We start from the raw sequence: 19,095 nt of genomic DNA, 5'->3' as shown, positions 1-19,095 counted from the left end.
AGTGGAAGCTGACTGCTCAGCACCAGCCAAGTGGGGGTGGGAATGGTGAGGGAGACAGTTCCAGCAAGGGGTGGGGAGAGTTAGGGGTGGAGGCAGTGATGTGGGGGAAACGATGGGGAGACAGCACCAGGTCACAAGTAGCTGCGAATGAGCCTCAAAGATGGTAGAGAAGCAACTTGTTCACCTGGCCTCACAGAAAGGGAAGGAAAACAGTGAATGCGCATTGGAGAATCATGTTCCCTCAAAAAGTAATCATGAGCCACCTCTGCTAGTTAAAAATAAACTAGACCAAAATACCTAAAATTAAAGCAACGTTATAAAAGCTGGAGCAGATCATAAAAGGCCCCAATAGGTTCAATAATTAAGCCACATTTGTCTTTTATCAGTCTATCAATAGTTAAGTGTAAAAGAGGGGAAATAAAACATTTTACGCTGCAGAGACAGAGCAGCAGTGGGGAAATTGCTGACAAACATTAGCAGGGTCTTTACTTCCTGCCTCAGCTAAGCAGTCACACAATGTTATCAACTACTGCCCAAATTGCAGATCACAATAAAGCTCAGTGGGTACTCCGGTTTCCTTTCATATGCCAAAGACCTTCGGGTTAATAGGTAAATTGGCTATTGTAAAAAACTGCCCCTAGTGTAGGTAGGTGGTAGGAGAATTGAGGGAAGGTGGGGATGTGAGAGGGAAAATGGGATCAGTATAAATGGGTGGCAGATGGTCGGCACAGACCAGCCGAAGGGCCTGTTTCGGTGCTGAATCTCGCTATGACTCTATGACCATCAGAACTGCTGGTGCAGGCAATCCCTCCTGCCGCGAGTTGCCTTCCAGAGACCGGCAGCTCTTGCGCTTGGCAGTGCTACTGGGGATGTGGTGGCTGCTGCAGGAAGTAGGAAAATACGAGCAGGAGTAGGCCATTCAGCCCATCGAGCCTGCCCAGAGACCCAGGATCACTGAGCGACCCAGGCCAGAGACAAGTAATGGCGGGAGGGGTATCATGGGGTGTAGGGGGGTTGGCAGCAAGGGCAGGCGGTGGCTCTCATTGGGCCCACCCTCTCCCCAGTTCACTTGATCAGGCAGAGTGCCTTTGAACGAGGGACCCTTCCTTGGAGACCACAAGAAATCCTGCACGGGTTTGCAGGTTTTGCTCTTCGCATGGCGACAGGCCTGCCCACCACTGGATTAATACCAGTGGCAGCAGGAAGAGGCCCTTAACTGGGCAGTAATTGCCCCTTAAGGCCCTCAATTGACGGCAGGGTAGGAAGACCATGCACGGGCATCCGTGCTATGGACTTAATCAGGGTGGAGGTGGGAAGGTGGCGAGATCCCCACCCGTTCCTATCCCGCGCGATTAAATGCCCTCCCTGCCTCCAAACCCGCCATGTGGGAGAGCGTAAAATACCGCCATGTGTGTCGGGGAGCAGTGCGAGCCTGATCTGAGACACTAGCATTGGCAGAGAATTAGCGCGTGTGCAGAGGAACAGTGTAGACCTGATTGGACGCAGCAGCTGCAGTAGCCGAGGGGGAGCGGGAGGGCGGGCGAGGCCGGTAGGGCGGGCGAGGCCGGGAGGTAGAGAGCGCGCGCGGGCGAGGCCGGGAGGTAGAGAGAGGGCGCGGGCGAGGCCGGGAGGTAGAGAGAAGGCGCGCGAGCGGGCGCGGGCGAGGCCGGGAGGTAGAGAGAGGGCGCGCGAGCGGGCGCGGGCGAGGCCGGGAGGTAGAGAGAGGGCGCGCGAGCGGGCGCGGGCGAGGCCGGGAGGTAGAGAGAGGGCGGGCGAGCGGGCGCGGGCGAGGCCGGGAGGTAGAGAGAGGGCGGGCGAGGCCGAGCAGGCGCGGGCGAGGCCGGGAGGTAGAGGTAGAGAGAGGGCGGGCGAGGCCGAGAGGGCGGGCGAGGCCGAGAGGGCGGGCGAGGCCGGGAGGTAGAGAGAGGGCGGGCGAGGCCGAGAGGGCGGGCGAGGCCGAGAGGGCGGGCGAGGCCGGGAGGTAGAGAGAGGGCGGGCGAGGCCGAGAGGGCGGGCGAGGCCGGGAGGTAGAGAGAGGGCGGGCGAGGCCGAGAGGGCGGGCGAGGCCGAGAGGGCGGGCGAGGCCGGGAGGTAGAGAGAGGGCGGGCGAGGCCGGGAGGTAGAGAGAGGGCGCGCGCGAGGCCGGGAGGTAGAGAGAGGGCGCGCGCGAGGCCGGGAGGTAGAGAGAGGGCGCGCGCGAGGCCGGGAGGTAGAGAGGGCGCGCGCGAGGCCGGGAGGTAGAGAGGGCGCGCGCGAGGCCGGGAGGTAGAGAGGGCGCGCGCGAGGCCGGGAGGTAGAGAGGGCGCGCGCGAGGCCGGGAGGTAGAGAGGGCGCGCGCGAGGCCGGGAGGTAGAGAGGGCGCGCGCGAGGCCGGGAGGTAGAGAGGGCGCGCGCGAGGCCGGGAGGTAGAGAGGGCGCGCGCGAGGCCGGGAGGTAGAGAGGGCGCGCGCGAGGCCGGGAGGTAGAGAGGGCGCGCGCGAGGCCGGGAGGTAGAGAGGGCGCGCGCGAGGCCGGGAGGTAGAGAGGGCGCGCGCGAGGCCGGGAGGTAGAGAGGGCGCGCGCGAGGCCGGGAGGTAGAGAGGGCGCGCGCGAGGCCGGGAGGTAGAGAGGGCGCGCGCGAGGCCGGGAGGTAGAGAGGGCGCGAGCGAGGCCGGGAGGTAGAGAGGGCGCGAGCGGGCGCGCGCGAGGCCGGGAGGTAGAGAGGGCGCGAGCGGGCGCGCGCGAGGCCGGGAGGTAGAGAGGGCGCGAGCGGGCGCGCGCGAGGCCGGGAGGTAGAGAGGGCGCGAGCGGGCGCGCGCGAGGCCGGGAGGTAGAGAGGGCGCGCGCGAGGCCGGGAGGTAGAGAGGGCGCGCGCGAGGCCGGGAGGTAGAGAGGGCGCGCGCGAGGCCGGGAGGTAGAGAGGGCGCGCGCGAGGCCGGGAGGTAGAGAGGGCGCGCGCGAGGCCGGGAGGTAGAGAGGGCGCGCGCGAGGCCGGGAGGTAGAGAGGGCGCGCGCGAGGCCGGGAGGTAGAGAGGGCGCGCGCGAGGCCGGGAGGTAGAGAGGGCGCGAGCGAGGCCGGGAGGTAGAGAGGGCGCGAGCGGGCGCGCGCGAGGCCGGGAGGTAGAGAGGGCGCGAGCGGGCGCGCGCGAGGCCGGGAGGTAGAGAGGGCGCGAGCGGGCGCGCGCGAGGCCGGGAGGTAGAGAGGGCGCGAGCGGGCGCGCGCGAGGCCGGGAGGTAGAGAGGGCGCGAGCGGGCGCGCGCGAGGCCGGGAGGTAGAGAGGGCGCGAGCGGGCGCGCGCGAGGCCGGGAGGTAGAGAGGGCGCGAGCGGGCGCGCGCGAGGCCGGGAGGTAGAGCGCGCGCGAGCGGGCGCGCGCGAGGCCGGGAGGTAGAGCGCGCGCGAGCGGGCGCGCGCGAGGCCGGGAGGTAGAGAGCGCGCGAGCGGGCGCGCGCGAGGCCGGGAGGTAGAGAGCGCGCGAGCGGGCGCGCGCGAGGCCGGGAGGTAGAGAGCGCGCGAGCGGGCGCGCGCGAGGCCAAGAGGTAGAGAGAGAGCGAGCGAGCGAGCGAGAGCAAGCACCAGACCTGATCAGTGCGTTTCCAAAAAGGGAGGAGTAATGTCACAGGACAGCACGTCGGCGATTGGTTGGTGAGTTTTAAGGGTCTTTTTTTCCCCTCTAAACTGGGGCAGTGGTTCTATCAGGACCAGGAAACTGACTGGTACTGTATTAAATCTTCAGCTTTGCTCGTTAAATTAATTCAAAATTTCAATTGGGCTAAATATCATAGTATGTTAATTAAGAATATTAGCACTTAGCAGGTCTAGAGGCATTAATTAAAATCAATAGTTTTTTCAAAGGAAAAGAGGTTAGAGATTTTTTCGATCATGGAAGGGCAGCTGAGCCCTGTTGCTTGCAAATTTCTGCACCAAGTGGCAACTTCAGGACACTTCAAGTATCTTCAGCTGCTCGAGCTCAGGATTTCCAAGCTTTAGCGGCAGCTGGAGTCACTGAAGAGCCTCAGGGAAGATGAGAAATTCCTGGACTGTACTTTCCAGGAGGTGGAAACCCCATGGGCAATGAGAATTCAGGATAGTAGATTGGTGGCCATTCGGAAGAGTAGGAAGAGGCAGGAGGTGCAGGGGTCTTGGGGTGTGTGCCATTCTCAAACCAGTACTCAGCTTTGGAGACTGCTGGGAGACACTTTGAAGGAGTGCAGTCCAGACCATGACAACGATGGGCAACAGACCGTACAGGAGCTAACAGCAAAGAGTAGAAATGCAGTCGTTATGAGATTCCATAGTTAGAGGGACAGAGGAATTTCTGTAACTATCATCGAGAGTCCCGTATGGCGATGACATTACAGAGGGTGCAGGGTATTCTGCAGGGGAAACGGAGAGAGCCAGAGGTTGTGGTACACATTGGTACCAACAACAGAGGGCAGGTTTTGAGATCCTACGGTCAGATTTTCAGGAGCTAGGAAAGTTAAAAAGGAGGACCTTGAAGATAGTAATCTTTGGATTATTCCCACTGCCATGCGCAATCAAGAGTAGAAATAGGAAGATAGGGAGGATCAATGCATGGCTTGAAGCATGGTGCAGGTGGAAGGACTTCAGATTCTAGGGACATTGGGGCCAGTTCTGGGACAGGAAGCACCTATTCAAAAGGGATGGGTTCCACCTCAACTGGACTTGGACCAATGTCCTCACAGGGAGCTTCACTAGTGTGGTTGGGGAGAGTTTCAACTAAATTGGCAGGGGGATAGGCACCAGCATATAGAAGTAGAAAAGAGGAATAAGGTGCATAAATGAGTGACTGTGTTGCGTAGTACTAGATAATGTAGTAGTACCATATTAGACAGGAGCAGAGTGAGAAGGGCTTCTAGGAATACAAACTCAGGCTGACAATGCATGTATGCGAATGCACAAAGTGTAATGAATTAGGTTGGTGAGCTACAAGCACAAACAGGTGGGGTCAGAGTAAGGGTGAAAGTAATAAAGTCTGAATCAGGGTTAATGTACACATATGTGAATGCACGGAGTGTGGTTAATAAGACTGGTAAGGTACAGGCACAGATTGCCATGTGGAAATATGATGTTGTGGCTATAACTGAGACTTGGCTCAAAGGAGGGCAGGACTGGGTGTTAAATATTCCTGGATACAAGGTGTTCAGGAAAGGGAAAAAAGGGGGCAGGGTGGTGGTATTAATTAAGGAGAGCACTGCAGTGTTGGAGAAAAAGGATGTCCCAGAGGGGTTGAGGGCAGAATCAATTTGGTTGGAGCTAAGGAACAAAAAAGGTTCAGTTACATTGCTCGGTGTTGTCTATAGGCCACCAGCTAGTGGGAAGGACATGGAGTAACAAATTTGCAAAGAAATTACAGAGAAGTGCAAAAATTCTAGGGTAGTTATAAAGGGGGACTTTAATTATCCAAACATAGACTGGGATAATAGTAGTGGAAAGGGAAGTGAGGGGCAAGAGTTCCTAGAGCGTGTTCAGGAAATGTTTCTACAACAGTATGTTGCTAGTGCAACGAGAAAGGAGGCACAGCTAGACCTGGTTCTTGGGAATGAGATGGGCCAAGTGGATCAAGAATCAGTAGGAGAGCATTTAGGGGACAGTGATTATTGTATCATAAGGTTTAGTCTGACTATGGAAAAGGAAAAACAGCAACTCAGGGTAAGAATAATTAACTGGGGGAAGGTCAACTTTCATGGGGTAAGAATAGAGCTGGGGCAAATAAATAAGAGTCAATTGGCAGGAAAACTGGTAGATGAACAACGGGCTATCTTTTGTGCAGCAGCTTTTTCGGAAGCAGAGGCAGTGCGAGCGAGTGAACAGCTGGGAAGTCAGTTTCAGCCTAAAGTAGATTACCGTTTGTTTCGGTGGAACAGGGGACTGCTGGGTAAGTAAAAACCTATATATTTGGGCAGTGGTGAACCCGAGACACTACACATGTAGTGTCTCCTACCCGCCCTCCTCCTCTAACCAAAAAAAAAGGACTCTGGTGTGTTGATAAGGTAAGCTTTTTTATTTCTTCTGTATCGTGTGATTGGTTAAAAATTTACTTTCTTTTTTTACTTACTTTTTTTGATTTATCTATTGGTTATTTGAAAAAGACCATAGCAGAGAAGTATCAAAGTACTTAACTCATAAATTTATATAAAGTAATTAACTAAGTAGAGATGGCTGGGCAGGTGATGTGCTGCAGCTGTATGATGTGGGAGCTGGCTGACCCCATTGAGAGCGGCAGGGACCACATCTGCAGCAAGTGTTGGTTGCTGGAAGAGCTCCGGCTCAGAGTTGATGATCTGGAATCTGAGCTTCAAACACTGCGGCACATCCGGGAGGGGGAGAGTTACCTGGACGTTTTGTTTCAGGAGGCAGTCACACCTGGTAGATTAAGTAATTCAGATTCAGTTAGTGATCAGGGACACCAGGGTGTGATTGCAAGCGAGGCAGGTAGGGGGATCCTGAGTTCGGGAGTGGAGGAGCCTCAGCCTTTGACCTTATCCAACAGGTACGAGATACTTGCTCCCTGTGTGGATGAGGAAAAGGGCTGCGGGGAGGATGAGCCAACTGACCATGGCACCATGGTGCAGAAGGCCATTCAAGAGGGGGGAGCAAAAAGACAAGTGGTAGTTATTGGGGATTCTATAATTAGGGGGATAGATAGTATCCTTTGCAAGCCGGATCGGGAGTCCCGCATGGTGTGTTGCCTGCCCGGTGCCAGGGTGCAGGACATCTTTGACCGGCTTCAAAGGATATTGGAGCGGGAGGGGGAGGATCCAGTTGTTGTGGTCCACGTTGGGTCTAACAACATAGGCAAGGCTAGGATGGAGGACCTGTTTGGGGATTATAAAGCACTAGGAACGAAATTAAGGAACAGGTCCTCGAGGGTCATAATCTCCAGATTACTGCCCGAGCCATGTGCAAATTGGCTTAGGGATAAGAATATTAGGGAAGTAAACACGTGGCTAAGGGAGTGGTGTGGGAAAGAGCGGTTCCATTTCATGGGGCATTGGCATCAGTTTTGGAACTGGGAGGATCTGTACCGATGGGATGGTCTCCACCTGAACCGATCTGGAACCAGTGTTCTAGCGAAACGGATAAATAGGGTGGTCTCTAGGACTTTAAACCAGCGACTCGGGGGGGGGGGGGAAAAGGGAAAACGACAGGGAGTATGATAAATAAAAAGGTAAGCAGCAGGCTAACATGTGTGCAGGAGGGTTTAAGTTCAAGGCAGACGATGAAACAAGCAGAAAAGAAGGATAACTCAGGAGTTATTATTAGAGATGTTGGAAATCATGAGGGTAAGAAAGCTAGCATAAAGGCACTTTACCTGAATGCTCGTAGCATTCGTAACAAGGTTGATGAGTTAACGGCACAAATCATCGCGAATGAATATGATTTGGTAGCCATTACGGAGACATGGTTACAGGTTGGTCACGACTGGGAGTTAAATATCTGGGGGTACCAGACTATTCGGAAGGACAGACAGGAAGGTAAGGGAGGTGGTGTAGCTCTGATACTCAAGGACGACATCAGGGCGGTGCTGAGAGATGATATAGGTTCTATGGAGAATGAGGTTGAATCCATTTGGGTGGAAATTAGAAACTCCAAGAAGAAAAAGTCATTGATAGGCGTCGTCTATAGGCCACCAAATAATATCACATTGGGGCGGGCAATAAACAAAGAAATAACTAATGCCTGTAAAAATGGTACGGCAATTATCATGGGGGATTTTAATCTACATGTAGATTGGTCGAACCAGCTCAGTCAGGGTAGCCTTGAGGAGGAATTCGTTGAGTATATCCATGATAGTTTTCTTGAACAGTATGTAATGGAACCGACGAGGGAGCAAGCTATCCTAGATCTAGTCCTGTGTAATGAGACAGGAATAATTAATGACCTCATAGTTAGGGATCCTCTTGGAAGGAGTGATCACAGTATGGTTGAATTTAGAATACAGATGGAGAGTGTGAAGATAAAATCCAATACCAGGGTCCTGTGCTTGAACAAGGGGGACTACAATAGAATGAGGGAGGACTTGGCTAAAGTGGACTGGAAACAAAGATTTTACGGTGGGATAGTTGACGAGCAGTGGAGGACTTTCAAAGCAATTTTTCAAAGTGCTCAGCAAAAGTATATTCCAGTGAAAAGGAAGGACTGGAAGAAAAGGGGTAATCTGCCATGGGTGTCGAAGGAAATAAGGGAGGCTATCAAATTGAAAAAGAAGGCATACAAAGTGGCCAAAAGCAGCATGAAACTAGAAGATTGGGAAAAACTTTAAAGGTCAACAGAAAGCTACAAAAAGAGCTATAAAGAAAAGTAAGATGGAACATGAGAAAAAACTAGCACAGAATATAAAGACAGATAGCAAAAGTTTCTATAAATATATAAAACGAAAAAGAGTGGCTAAAGTAAACGTAGGTCCTTTAGAGGATGAGAAGGGGAATTTAGTTATGGGATATGATGAAATGGCCGAGGCACTGAACAGGTATTTTGTATCGGTCTTCTCAGTGGAGGACATTAATAACATGCCAGTAATTGACAAAGAGACGAACGTAGGTGAGGACCTGGGAACAATCATTATTACGGAAGAGGTAGTGTTGGCAAGCTAATGGAGCTAAGGATTGATAAGTCTCCTGGCCCTGATGGAATACATCCCAGGGTACTAAAAGAGATGGCGGGAGAAATAGCAGGTGCACTGACGGTAATTTTCCAAAATTCGCTGGACTCTGGGGTAGTCCCAGTTGATTGGAAAACAGCAGATGTGACGCCACTGTTTAAAAAGGGAGGTAGACAAAAGATGGGGAATTGTAGACCGGTTAGCTTAACCTCTGTAGTGGGGAAGATGCTTGAGTCTATTATCAAGGAAGAAATAGCAGGGCATCTCGATAGAAATTGTCCCGTTGGGCAGACGCAGCATGGGTTCATGAAGGGCAGGTCATGCTTGACAAATCTTTTGGAATTCTATGATGACATTACGAGCAAGGTGGACAATGGGGCCCCAGTGGATGTGGTGTACCTAGATTTCCAAAAAGCCTTCGACAAGGTGCCGCACAAGAGGCTGCTGTATAAAATAAGGATGCATGGCGTTAGGGGTAAAGTATTAGCATGGATAGAGGATTGGTTGACTGACAGGAAGCAGAGAGTGGGGATAAATGAGTGCTATTCTGGTTGGCAATCTGTCACTAGTGGTGTGCCTCAGGGATCGGTGTTGGGTCCGCAATTATTTACAATTTATATAGATGATTTGGAGTTGGGGACCACTTGTAGGGTGTCAAAGTTTGCAGATGACACTAAGATGAGTGGCAGAGCAAAGTGTGCAGATGACTGTGAAACTTTGCAGAGGAACATAGATACATTGAGTGAGTGGGCAAAGGTCTGGCAGATGGAATACAATGTTAATAAATGTGAAGTCATTCATTTCGGTAGGAGTAACAGTAAAAAGGATTATTACTTGAATGGTAAAAAGTTGCAGCATGCTGCTATGCAGAGGGACCTAGGTGTCCTTGTGCATGAATCGCAGAAGGTTGGTCTGCAGGTACAGCAAGTAATTAGGAAGGCAAATGGAATTTTGTCCTTCATTGCTAAAGGGATTGAGTTTAAAAGCAGAGAGGTTATGTTGCAGCTGTATAAGGTACTGGTGAGGCCGCACCTGGAGTACTGTGTGCAGTTTTGGTCTCCTTACTTGAGAAAGGATATACTGGCACTGGAGAGGGTGCAGACGAGGTTCACTAGGTTGATTCCGGAGTTGAGGGGGTTGGTTTATGAGGAGAGACTGAGTAGATTGGGATTATATTCATTGGAATTCAGAAGAATGAGGGGGGATCTTATAGAAACATATAAAATCATGAAGGGAATAGATAAGATACAAGTAGAGAGGATGTTTCCACTGGCAGGTGAAGCTAGGACAAGAGGGCATAGCCTCAAGATTAGAGGGAGCAGATTTAGGACTGAATTAAGAAGGAACTTCTTCACCCAGAGGGTTGTTAATCTATGGAATTCCTTGCCCAGTGAAGTAGATGACGCTTCTTCAGTAAACGTCTTTAAAGCTAAGGTAGATATCTTTTTGAACAATAAAGGAATTAAGGGATACGGTGGGAGCACGGGTAAGTGGATCTGAGTCCATGAAAAGATCAGCCATGATCTTATTGAATGGCGGAGCAGGCTCAAGGGGCCGGACGGCCTACTCCTGCTCCTACTTCTTATGATCTTATAGTTCGGACTCAAAGTATGTTCCCTTGAAGGAGAAAAGTAGGGTAAACAAATCTAGAGCTTCCTGGATGGCAAAAGAGGTAGAGGTTAGGATAAAGAAAAAGTGTGCTTATGACAAATGCCAGGTAGAAAATACGATTGAGAACCAGGCTGAATATAGAAGGTGCAGAGCGGAAGTGAAAAAGCAAATAAGAGAAGCAAAGAGAGAGCATGAAAAGAGACTGGCAGCTAGCATTAAAGGAAATCCCAAAGTTTTCTGCAGGCATATAAATAGTAAAAGGGTGGTAAAAGGAGGAGTGGGGCAATTATGGACCAGAAAGGGGATTTACACATGGAGGCAGAGGGCATAGCTGAGGTAATAAATGAATACCTAGCATCTGTCTTTACGAAAGAAAAAAAGTGTAACCCAGACAATGTTGAAAGAAGAGGTAAGTCAGGCACTAGAGGGGGTAAAATTGACAAAAGAGGAAGCATTAGATAGGCTGTCTGTACTTAAAGTGGATAAAACACCAGGACCAGATGAGATACATCCAAGGATACTGAGGGAAGTGAGGGTGGAAATTGCACTGGCCATAATTTTTCAGTCTTCCTTAGACTCGGGGGTGGTGCCAGAAGACTAGAGAATTGCAAATGTTGCACCCTTGTTCAAAAAAGGGTGTAAAGATAAGCCCAGCAAGTACAGGCCAGTCAATTTAACCTTCGTGGGGGGAAAACTTCTAGAAAAAATAATTCGGGACAAAATCAATAGTCACATGGACAAATGCAAGTTAATTAAGGAAAGCCAGCATGGATTTCTTAAGGGAAAATCATGTTTAACTAACTTGGAGTTTTTTGAGGAGGTAACAGAGAGGGTTGATGAGGGCAATGCTGTTGATGTGGTGCACATGGACTTTCAAAAGGTATTTGATACAGTGCCACACAACAGACTTGAGTAAACTTATAGCTCATGGAATAAAAGGGATGGTAGCAACATGGATACGAAATTGGCTGAGTGACAGGAAACAAAGAGTAGCGATTAATGGATGTTTTTCAGGCTGAAGGAAGGTTTGTAATGGAGTTCCCCAGGAATCAGTGCTGGGACCCTTGCTTTTCCCGAAATACAATAATGACCTAGACCTCTGTGTACACAGCACAATTTCAAAGTTTTCAGATGATACGAAACTTGGAAGCATTGTGAACTGTGAGGAGGATGTAGAACTGCAAAAAGACACAGAGAAGTTGGTGGAATGGGTGGACAGATGGCAGATCAAGTTCAATGCAGAGAAACGTGAAGTAGTTTATTTTGGCAGGAAGAGAGAGATAGAATATAAAATAAAGAGTACAGGAGCAGTGGGACCTAGGTGTATATGTGCATAAGTCATTGAAGGTGGCATGACAGGTTGAGAGTGTGGTTAATAAAGCATACGGTATCCTGGGTTTTATTAACAGGGGCAGAGAGTACAAGAGCAAGGAAGTTATGTTGAACTTTATAAGACACGAGTTCGGCCTCAGCTGGAGTATTGCATCCAGTTCTGGGCACCACACTTTAGGAAAGATGTGAGGACACTGGAGAGAGTACAGAAAAGATTAATGAGAATGGTTCCTGGGATGAGGAATTTCAGTTATGAAGATAGATTGGAGAAGTTAGGACTGCTTTCCTTGGAGAAGAGAAGGCTGAGAGGTGATTTGATAGAGGTATTCAAAATCATGAAGGGTCTGAACAGAGTAGATAGAGAGAAACTGTTCCCACTCATGAAAGGATCGAGAATGAGAGGGCACAGATTTAAAGTAATGGGTAAAAGAAGCAAAAGTGACATGAGGAAAAACTTTTTCACACAGCGAGTGGTTAAAGTCTGGAATGCGCTGCCTGAGAACGTGGTGGAGGCAGGTTCAACTGAAGGATTCAAAAGGGAATTAGACAGTTATATGAAAAAGGAAGAATGTGCAGGGTTATGGGGAGAAGGCGGGGAATGGAACTGAGGGAATTGTTCTTTGAGAGCCAGTGCGGATACGATGGGCTGAATGGCCTCCTTCTGCACTGTAACAATTCTGTGATTGTCTAACTTAGCTAAACAGAACAAAAAAAACCTCTTTCCATTTGCTCATGATACAAGGACTAGGGGACACAGATTTAAGGTTTTGTTGAAGAGGTACGTTGGGGGGGAATGTGAGGAACAAATTTTTTTTTTTTTTACACAGCGAGTGGTAATGATCTGGAACTCATTGCCGAGAAGGGTGGTGGAAGTGGAGATGAAAAAGGATTTCAAAAGGTAATTGGATGAGCACTTGAGGGAAATAAACTTGCAGGGCTACAGGAATAGAGCAGGGGAATGGGACTGATTAGATTGCTCTACAGAGAGCCAGCATGGACTCGATGGGCTAAATGGCCTCTTTCTGTGCTGTTATGACTCGAGGATTCTGTCAGCATCACTGACATTTTGAAGCCCTATAAACATGTGAATAACTAAGTTTAGCAGTGGGAAAAGGGAAGTTTCATCCAAATAAAACAGCAATGTTAAAATCACCAACACTCAAATCTTGCTGTTATCCCGGCAATTCTTGTTTGCCAAGGATCCTCCCTGCCTCCTTTATAAATGGTTTTCTTCCAATGTAGGCAACTTGAACACCAACTGAGCAAACACTGGAGAATATAACTCGAGACTGCAGAACAAGCTAACCTTCTGGTACAAGCATCACTACTTTAAAATGAACAATATTTATAAACAACTGGGTGGCTCTCTGGTGTAGTTGGCAGGAGATGCCATTATGCAAGGCGATACCTGTTATTTGTCTATTAATTGTTTGATTAGATGCAGGTGGAGGGTGTTAATTGGGTCTTACTTGAGCACTTTATAAGCAGACACTTACTGAGACTGTGGGAGGGTTTGAGTGAGGAGCTACATGTTTGTAATCCTTTTATTCCGTACAATAAATGTGAAATTGAGTACAGTTTGGCTCCAGTATTATCCTTCCACAATAAGCTTTCTGGAATTTAATATCTACCTGGTTCCACTCAAAATGGCAAACCTACCAAGGTAGGGAGTATATCTATTACTCAACAGCTGCCACAGTTTAAACAGCAACTTTGAGATTTATATTTCACAATTATTTTCAACTCATTCTTAACTTCAGGCGCTGAGGCAAGAGTACAATGGTGCACAAAAAGACTTATTTTTCTTTAAGATTGAAAAAGGATAAAAGCACAAGTTGAACATGTAACCTTTCCCGCAGTGGTTATCCTAGTTTAATGCAGTACCCATTCCGTTTTACTCAAACTTCAGTCTGGCCTGGGAGCCTGTGGGCTAGTCACAACAGATCACGTTCTCAAAACCCAGCATTTCATCTTGTATTGATTAGTTCAATTTCTAGCTGAATGGCAGGGAGCAGATATGGTCCCTCCACTTAGAAACTTACCATTGTCATTGGTCAAGTTTAGTAAGACCCCAAAGATTGCTCTCATGCAGTCCTCCACTGCTTTTCCAATATGACTGGAGGCACTGTACTGTGGTAGGGAATTGCTGTTCGCCATGCAAACCTTGTTGTCTTCCTGGTTATACCGTGTGATTAGCTGCTCACAGTGTCTTAACGCCCTGCAGATAAAGCACATTTAACAAGGTATCAGGAGAATGAGGGCTTTGTTTCTGGAGATTTCTGGCTTGGTTCACATTAAAAGAAAGTTTAAAATCATGCAACCTAAATGAGATTGCAATATAGTGTCACAAAAGGATGCTGAATGACTTAAGCACTTAGGAAGCAGACAGTTTAAATCTAATGGTTAAAATATGTGAAATTGTTTCAAAGGTTTAAGTTTAAATGCTTCCTTTTTTGTAGGATGAGACTCACATTTTAAAAAAGTTAATATTTTTCTACTTGCCCCTTTTTTTGTGTCTCCCTGCTAATTGCAGTTGGGATAAGAGGCGATTGGCAATGATCAATAGATGACAGGTTTGCTAGAGTGGCCTTGGCTAACTCTCCTGCAGCCTTTAACTTCTAACTCAGAAGCACAGCAAAAATGGTGAATTCAATCAAAAATCTCATGTAAACCCCAGCTTCTCATTCTCACATTTTCCCATTGCAACAGATTTCAGCAATTTCAAGGCTTTAAAACAAGGAAAAATAATGGCTTGCTTTTCTTATTCACTGACTGAATTCATTTAATTGGTGAATTGTATACCACTAAAGACCAGCAAATACATTGTGTTGGCAGCATATATACAAGAACTGAGCCACCTCCTCTCACACTGCTCCACAAACAATTCTCAATCGAGTTCTGTAGATCGATGGGTTGTTGAATTAGACTGACCACCTGCGTCCACTCCCTTCAAATGCATCCATTTCATGCACACAGCGGAGCAGATAGATTAGCTTGCCTGGTAATCTCAAGGCCTGCATTATTGAAAATGATTTACTAAATTACAGCCTAATTGCTGTAATGGATTGAAATACTGCAGGCATTGCCTTGAATATTGGCTTCCTAGGGGAAACACCAAGTCATCTACACACTAGTTTCAATACAGCACCGGAACATTAAATGCATTGACTCTTGGCAAAGAGCAAAGACATGCTGATTCAGCAATCATCTGCCAACAGTCAGAGTGAAATCACATTCTGATCATTAAACAAAATCTATAAAGCCATATATGCTAGGCCATAAAGGTAAAAAAAAAAGTTGGTCACAAGCTGGGTTTGGAAATGAGCAGGCAATCAGACTTAATAACATAAGCAAATGATGCCTCCACATAAAAATTTCACATTTTAAAATTACACAAAAGTGTGGTATCAGCTTCCATAACAGTCACTCCATCTCAAAGCAATTCACAACCCAAGTTCTGAGGTCTGGAAGATGTTAAAACACAAAAGACTATTTGCTAAGTTAGCTAGTGCAGCATGCGACTATCGAGACAGGAGGGCTGAAATGGCTCCTCGTGTGCACTTTTCCACAATTTCTGCACAACCCAATCACGTTGGGGCTCACCAGATAGCTTTCTTCATGTGAAATGGAAACTCCCCTTTTTTGTTTAAAAGGTAGATATATATTTTAATTCCTGATGCTTTTAAAGAGACTGCATATACTGAAGAAAGTTTGAGAACTAAGATTGTTTGTGTACGGGCTCCAATCTTGGGGGCTGAAGATGTGTTTTACAATTTTTACTGTCACCGTGCAGGAGACATTTGAGATGTAGTGACTGTTATGGAAGCCAAAAGCACATTCGTGTAATTTTGAAATGTGGCATTTTTATGCGAAGGCAACAATTGCTGCTTGAATCAAGTCTGATCACTTGCTCATTTCCAAACCCAGCTTTGTGGCCACGATGACTTAAAATGTACCACGTGCACATTACTGCTATTTTATTCTGTATATTTTGTTAGTGTTGATTGTAGCTTTGGTTTAACAAAGTTCTCTGTTGATCCTGAATGCATCTCATTTACACGGTACATTCCATGTGTGACTAGGGTCCAAGGTGTGTAGCCACTGTTCAGTAAAAAGGAAGTGTTTAACCATTCCTGCAACAGCAATAGCGAATAATGTCCACAGGTTTAAAGTGTCCAATGGAATAAGGAATTATTCCTAGTGTCCCCACACACTGGGCTTACAATGCTTCCCTCAAATGAACAAGTCTCATTAAAAATAAACTGTCATCACTTGCCTGTATTCAAATGCATTTTGTATTAATTCTTAGGGACTGAAAAACTGTAGGACAAGCTAGCAGTGTAACTGGGATGTCTGCTGACCATCAGCTTAACGGTACGTGACAGCTGCCTGAACAGATGGCAACAATTCCATATTGTGCATGGCACGTGTATCCTGACCTAAAACCCACACATTTCCTGAGGTCACAGGCTTAGTCCAGAAACACTGACCAAAAAAAAGCAGCACACACCCAAGCTAATTGCTTAGTGAGTGAGAGGACAAGAGAGAAAGTAGAGAAAAAAGGTAAAGAGCAGGAGAGCAAAAGAAAATTAAATGCTGCTGCAATTGGCAAGGATTCACATCATGTTTAGCGACAGCTCAGAATGTCTGTAGTCTACACATTGAGAATCGCGAAGTTCATAATTACTGTCAATACAGTTCACTTCCAGATTTGTGTTTGGTCGTTATTCGCAGGTGGGAAATTGGATTACAACTGCTGAAACCTGTAAACATAAAGCACTGCAGTCCATGTGAGCAATGTGTCTGACAATATCTCAATACAGGAAGTGGCTTATTCCATACTTATTCATAGAATGATATAGCACAGAAAGAGGCCATTCAGTCCATCATGTCTGTGCTGGCTCTTTGAAAGAGCTGTCCAATTAGTTCCACTCCACTGCTCTTTCCCCACAGCCCTGTTTTCTTTTTCTTTTTCAAGTATTTCTCCAATTCCCTTTTGAAAGTTATTATTGAATCTGCTTCCACTGTTCCTTCAAGCAATGCATTCCAGATCACAACAACTGGTTACATAAAAAAAAATTCATCTCTTTTCTGGGACTAATTCTAAAATCTGTGTCCTCTGGTTACTGACTATCCCACCAGTGGAAACAGTCTCTCCCTACCTATCAAAACCCCTCATTTTGAACACCTCTATTAAATCTCACCATAACCTCCTCTGAACATTACATTGGAACATTACAGCGCAGTACAGGCCCTTCGGCCCTCGATGTTGCGCCGACCTGTGAAACCATCTGACCTACACTATTCCATTTTCATCCATATGTCAATCCAATGACCACTTAAATACTGCTTGGAGAACAACTTCAACTTCTCTACTCTCTCCACTACTAGTTGCGTAATCTAAAACGTTTAGAATTACTACTCAAGTACATTTCTGTTGCAGTACAGGTTTGTTTCTGTGAACCCAGAGAGCTATAAACTGATCTCATTCAGTGCCAGGTACTGACCATCTCCAGAAGAAAGCACAGGCATTGTCCCTTGACACAATCACTGAACCTTGGGGGTCGCTGTTGACTAGTGATTGAACTGGGCCAGTGACAGCAACACAGGCTTCAAGAGCAAGTTGGAGGCTGGGTACTCTGACAAGTGGCTCACCTCCTGACTGCACTAAACTTCTCCATCTACAAGGCTGGCCACAAAGATGGTGGAATATTCATCACTTGCCTGGATGGGTGCAGCTGCAACAAGCTCAACAGCATCCAGGACCACTGATCTTAATATCCATCCCCTCCGCTACGAACGCACTGTGTCTTCAGTGTGTATAATGTATGAGATGCATGGCAGCAAATGCCCAAGGTATGTTCAACACCTCCCTCCTCAATGACTTCGAACACTGAAGAACACCATCAGCAATGTCGCGGGAGCAGCATCACCAAGTTTCCTGCAAAATCACATACTATCCTAACTCATCCTGGAATTAAAACACAAAATGCTGGAGATACTCTGGCAGCATCTGTAGACAGAGAGAGTTAATGTTTCAGGTTGATTCAAGGGTCATCGACCTTAAAAGTTAACTCTGCCTGTTACTCCACAGATGCTGCCAGATCTGCTGAGCATTGAGCAATTTTTGTTTGTTTGTTTTTATTTCAGATTTCCAGCATCTGCAGTCTTTTGTTTTATCCTGGATTTCACTGCCCGACACCATGAGGGGAGCATCATGACAGACTGCAGCGGTTCAAGGAGAGGATCCACCATCACCTGCTCAGGGGGTCCCAGGATGGGCAATAAATGCCAGCCTTGCCACCATTCCAAGAACAAAAAATCTCTTGCGATTGAGTAGTGGAGCTGCCCTTCAGGCACTTCCCTACTGGAAAGGCCACACGCATTCTTCCTACCAAGAGTCGATGGCAGAAACCTACCTACCTGGCTTCTGAATTGGAAGTTGAGGAGAGGGTGAGAAGAGCTGTGTACACAAATGCTGCATTTGGCAGTTAACCTAGAGGTGCAGATAAAGGAACAAACTGCTTTCCACATCATCCAGGCACAGAAAGCACACTTCGGAAATGGTAAGCAGCAAAGCAAAATTACTCTAAAACTACACTTGAGCAATAAATTTATTTTGCAATTGAAATAATTTCCAAGACATGACATGAATATAATTAACCAATTTACTGGTTCTTGGCTACCTCCCTGACCTGCTGTTCCCCTCTCTGAATGTAAATGGCACTGGCACAGCCAATGAAATAGAAAGCACAGGGAGGGTTCACTGTGTCAGATCTGTTCCAGCATCTGTGAGAGCTCCACTTTGCCACTAATCAGATTAGAGACAGAAGCACATTCACAAACAGGCCAATATATTGTGTGCCATACAAAACAAACCAGGAGCACTTTCTATCCCTGGGGGCCTCAAAGCAGATTTTAAAAAAAGCTGCGTCAAGCCTAGGATTCTATCCGAATGTACTTCAGCCTTCCTGTCTTTATTTCTCTCATGAGTCCACAGCCTCAGTAAGGCAATGTCATTAGCAACTCACAGGGGACTCTGGGGGATTGAGGGAAGTACCCTGCTAAAATTTGCTCCTCAATTGGAGGATGGTAGACAGTAGTGTTCCCCAAGGGTCAGTGATCACTGCTTATTTTGACATACATCAGTGACTCGGATCTTGAAATAGAGTAGAATCTCAAAATTTGCCAACAACACCAAACTTGGAGGTTTGTAAACAGGGAGGATGATATGAACCACCTGCAACAGGACATAGATAAGCGAGCAGAATGGGCAGACAGATGGTAGATGGAATTTAATACTGACAAGTGTGAGGTGATGCATTTTGACAGAAGGAATCGGGTGAGGCAATATATACTTAATGGCACAGTTCTAGAGTGGCAGGATCAGAGGGACCTGGGGGTGCATAGATCTTTGAAGGTGGCAGGACATATTGAGAGCGTGTTTTTTTTTTATTTCTTCCATGTGATGTGGGCGTTGCTGGCCAGGCCAGCATTTATTGTCCATCCCTAATTGCCCATGAGGTGGTGAGTTGCTTTCTTGAACCA

The 19,095-nt window shown here is 47.5% G+C and overlaps 1 protein-coding gene across 1 annotated transcript in view; it reads right to left on the bottom strand.

Annotated features, from left to right (window-relative positions):
* The window catches only part of LOC137355386 (wings apart-like protein homolog), a 189,264-nt gene that overhangs the window by 35,687 nt on the left and 134,482 nt on the right, over nucleotides 1–19,095 (bottom strand). Inside the window, exon 13 of the mRNA XM_068020380.1 lies at nucleotides 13,590–13,765. Coding sequence (XP_067876481.1) covers nucleotides 13,590–13,765 — 176 coding nt within the window. The remainder of the gene's footprint in view (nucleotides 1–13,589; nucleotides 13,766–19,095) is intronic.

The sequence above is a fragment of the Heterodontus francisci genome, chromosome 42, assembly GCF_036365525.1.
Source record: "Heterodontus francisci isolate sHetFra1 chromosome 42, sHetFra1.hap1, whole genome shotgun sequence".
NCBI lineage: Eukaryota > Metazoa > Chordata > Chondrichthyes > Heterodontiformes > Heterodontidae > Heterodontus > Heterodontus francisci.
This window is presented reverse-complemented; position numbering and strand designations above follow the sequence as displayed.